General features: G+C 41.5%; 1 protein-coding gene across 3 annotated transcripts in view; it reads left to right on the top strand.

The window, feature by feature from the left end:
- The window catches only part of SPTSSB (serine palmitoyltransferase small subunit B), a 30,276-nt gene that overhangs the window by 19,840 nt on the left and 7,343 nt on the right, over window positions 1-3,093 (top strand). The window contains exon 1 of one of the 3 annotated variants that reach the window (XM_069083521.1): window positions 2,596-2,616. The exons of the other annotated variants lie outside the window; for them this stretch is intronic. Coding sequence (XP_068939622.1) covers window positions 2,615-2,616 — 2 coding nt within the window. The 5' untranslated portion in view covers window positions 2,596-2,614. Of the gene's footprint in view, window positions 1-2,595; window positions 2,617-3,093 lie in introns of those variants that run through there. 3 annotated transcript variants of the gene reach the window in all.

The following is a 3,093-nucleotide window of genomic DNA, read 5'->3' as shown; positions in this document are numbered from 1 at the left end:
TCTCTCTCTCTCTCTCTCTCTCTCTCTCTCTCTCTCTGTCTCTCTGTCTCTCTCTCTGTCTCTCTCTCTCTCTTTCTCTCTCTCCCTCCCTCCCTCCCTTCCTCTTTTCCCCTTCCTCATTATCTTCCCCCGCCCCCGACCAGAATGCCCTCCCTTTATTTCTGCACCAGCCATGTTCCTCCACTAGAGTCCACCTCAAGCTCCATTGCCTTGAGCAGAGTCACCAGTATGGGGTGGCCCCCTCCCCAGAACTTTACCACTTGGCTTATTGCTCAGCTTCAGAGACTGCATCCATAATGATTTTTTCTGAACTAGTAACACTGCATGCCAGCAGGAGACAATTCCCTCACCCTTGGCAGTGAAGGCCTGACTAAATTCACAATGGTTTCTAAGGCAAATATCTGCTTTGCAAGTCTGTGGTGCCAGGCTGTTATTTCTCAAAACAACTGGACGTGACTTGACAAGCCAATAGGATATTATAATGGAAGAGTCAATTAGTCAGCCAAAACCAAGTCTCTTTCTTTTCTATTGGGTAATTTTGTTATTTTAGTGTTTAATAGATACATAAACAAACCCCTAAGTTTGCCACACAGCCAAAAAAAGCCAACAACGCAATGGAAAACCTGCCCCTTACCATTCCTTCTTGATACAATCACACATCCATAGGGCCAGAGGGCTTCTTCTAAATCACTAAACGCAAAGACACTGGAGAAGGTTGAGGGGGAGGTGGGTGAAGCCACAAGACATATATCAGCCTTCTGTGTTACAAATGACTCTCATTAAATCTGCATATCACTGCACCTGTCCCTTTGGAGAGGAAAGTTCTGATGGGAGACTTCTTTGAAGAGACAATGGAATGGACTTTGAGAGAAGAAATAAATTTGACTATTATAAATATCCAAATAGGGGCCCCTAGATGGTGCAGTGAGTAAAGTGCCGGCCCTGAAGTTAGGAGGACCCGAGGTCAGTTCTGGCCTCAGACACTTAACACCCACACAAAAAAAAACTAGCCATGTAACCTTGGTCAAGTTACTTAATCCCAATTGCCCTCCAAAAAGAAATAAAAAACAAAAACAAAATAAATATCCAAATTAACCTTAAAGGACATATGAAGAAAGACACTACCTGCATCCAGAGAAATAAAATAGATAGAAAAATAAATGGAAGTATATCTAGAATAATTTTACATAAACACACACGCACACACATCTATTTGTGTCTAATGAAGGCCATCTATAGGAAGGGGAGGAAAGGGAAAAAAGAAAAAAGATTTACATGATAACTTATTTATATATATTTAAAAGGAATGGCAAGTTATACACAATAGATTTTCAATGTCATGTATAACCATCTTTTTGTATTATACTGTGTTATAGAAATGCCAGTTTTATTAAAAATAAAATAATTTTAAAAAAACTTTAAAAGAGACAATGGAACGTAGTAGTCAGATCACTGGCTTTGGGGTTAGGAAGGACTGGGGCATGATTCTGCCTCTAACACTTATTAGGTGTGTGACCATGGATAAGTCATAGCCACTCTCTGAGACTCAGTTTCTGTATCAGTAAAATGGAAATAATAATAACAGTTACAAGATTGGGTGTCACTCAAATGAGATGATATGTATAAAGCACTTTTTAAATGGTTAAGCATTCCATAAATGTCAAGTGTTATTCACTCTAACATGGGTCCTGTCCTTCAGAGCTGTTGTAGAAAGGCCCCTGGATTTCATTAGGAGCCCTGGCTTCAGATTCTGACTCTTCTCCTTTCTCCCTATGAGATCCCTCTGGGCCTCAGTTTCCCTACCTACAAAATGAGGGGATTGACTGGATCTGGTTTTATTTACCAGACAAGTGTGAAACAAATGCCAGGCATGCATCTGTGTGCCAGGCCCTGGATGATTCCTAAGGCCCCTTCTGGCTCTAAACCGTATGACCCTGGGATTGTTGTTCTGCTCACACTTTGACTAAGCTGAATCTCAGACTTTTTACCAAGAACAGCCAGTACAGTATGCCCAGAGGGAGCTGACTCCAAAGGAGCCCTTCCATAGCAGCGTCAGTGCAAGGCCAGCTTGGTGGGCTTCCAGTGAGAATTCATGAGACTTGGAGCTGACAGACATCCTGACAAACATCACCCCCACATGCCTTTCTGTCAGAGGGTGAACAGCTCAACCTGTTGGAAGCCTGGGCCCTGTTACCATTTCCCCTCCAGAATTCCAATCCCGTTTCCACGGTTGGTTTTCCAGCATGTCACTGTAGCTCATGGTCTCACTGGGTCACCAGGTCAGCAAGAGAGGTTCTCACTTGTTGATGCTCACACAGAAATTATGTGTCAGAAGCAGGATCTGAACTCAGATCTTCTTGGATCTGGGATCATGATTCTGTCCATGACTCCAGGGTATCTCTTCCCAATAGGCTACAATAAAGCCAGCTTCAAACACTTCAGCTGCCATGTTAGTGGCCTATTCGTCTAAATGCAGACATGGTTTAACTTAAAACAGCATTGCTTCTCCCTCCCTGAGATGCTTTACAGGAATGTCTGACTAATTTGTGGAAGAAATGTGGTGTTCGGAAGCCTGCTCATACTGGCTTTGAAAAAAGTTGATCGTTAAATTTTCATGTGAGTATTTACATCTCAAAAATCAGCAAAGGCTACAAATCACTGCTGATTATATAGACTTAGGAAAATAATGGAGAAAATGTTTATAATACAAATTAAGTTCAAAAGTGTATTATGCATGCATCCTTTTTTTTAGAGAGCTGGTTATTAAACATTTATCAGCACACCACTGCACCATTCTGTTAAGCCATAAATTCTAAAACTATTTCTTTGGGTTGTTTTCTTTCTTCCTTCCCTTTACCTTCAAATGTCAACTAATTGATTCATTAATTAATTAACTCTTGTGAGATCTGCCCAGTAGAATGCATCCTTCTTGAAATTAGGGACTGCTTTCACTGTCTTTATATATTGAGGACCCAGCATACAGTTGTAATGCATGAATGGACAAATGGATGGATGGATGGATGGATGGATGGATGAATGGATGGATGGATGGATGGATGGATGGATGGATGGATGGATGGATGGATGGATGGA

This window comes from Petaurus breviceps, unplaced genomic scaffold (genome assembly GCF_028583685.1).
Source record: "Petaurus breviceps papuanus isolate PSGF00001 unplaced genomic scaffold, PetGlider_PUasm1.0 173, whole genome shotgun sequence".
Taxonomy (NCBI): Eukaryota; Metazoa; Chordata; class Mammalia; order Diprotodontia; family Petauridae; genus Petaurus; species Petaurus breviceps.
The sequence above is the reverse complement of the archived record's forward strand: the minus strand, read 5'-3'. Positions and strand labels throughout refer to the sequence as shown.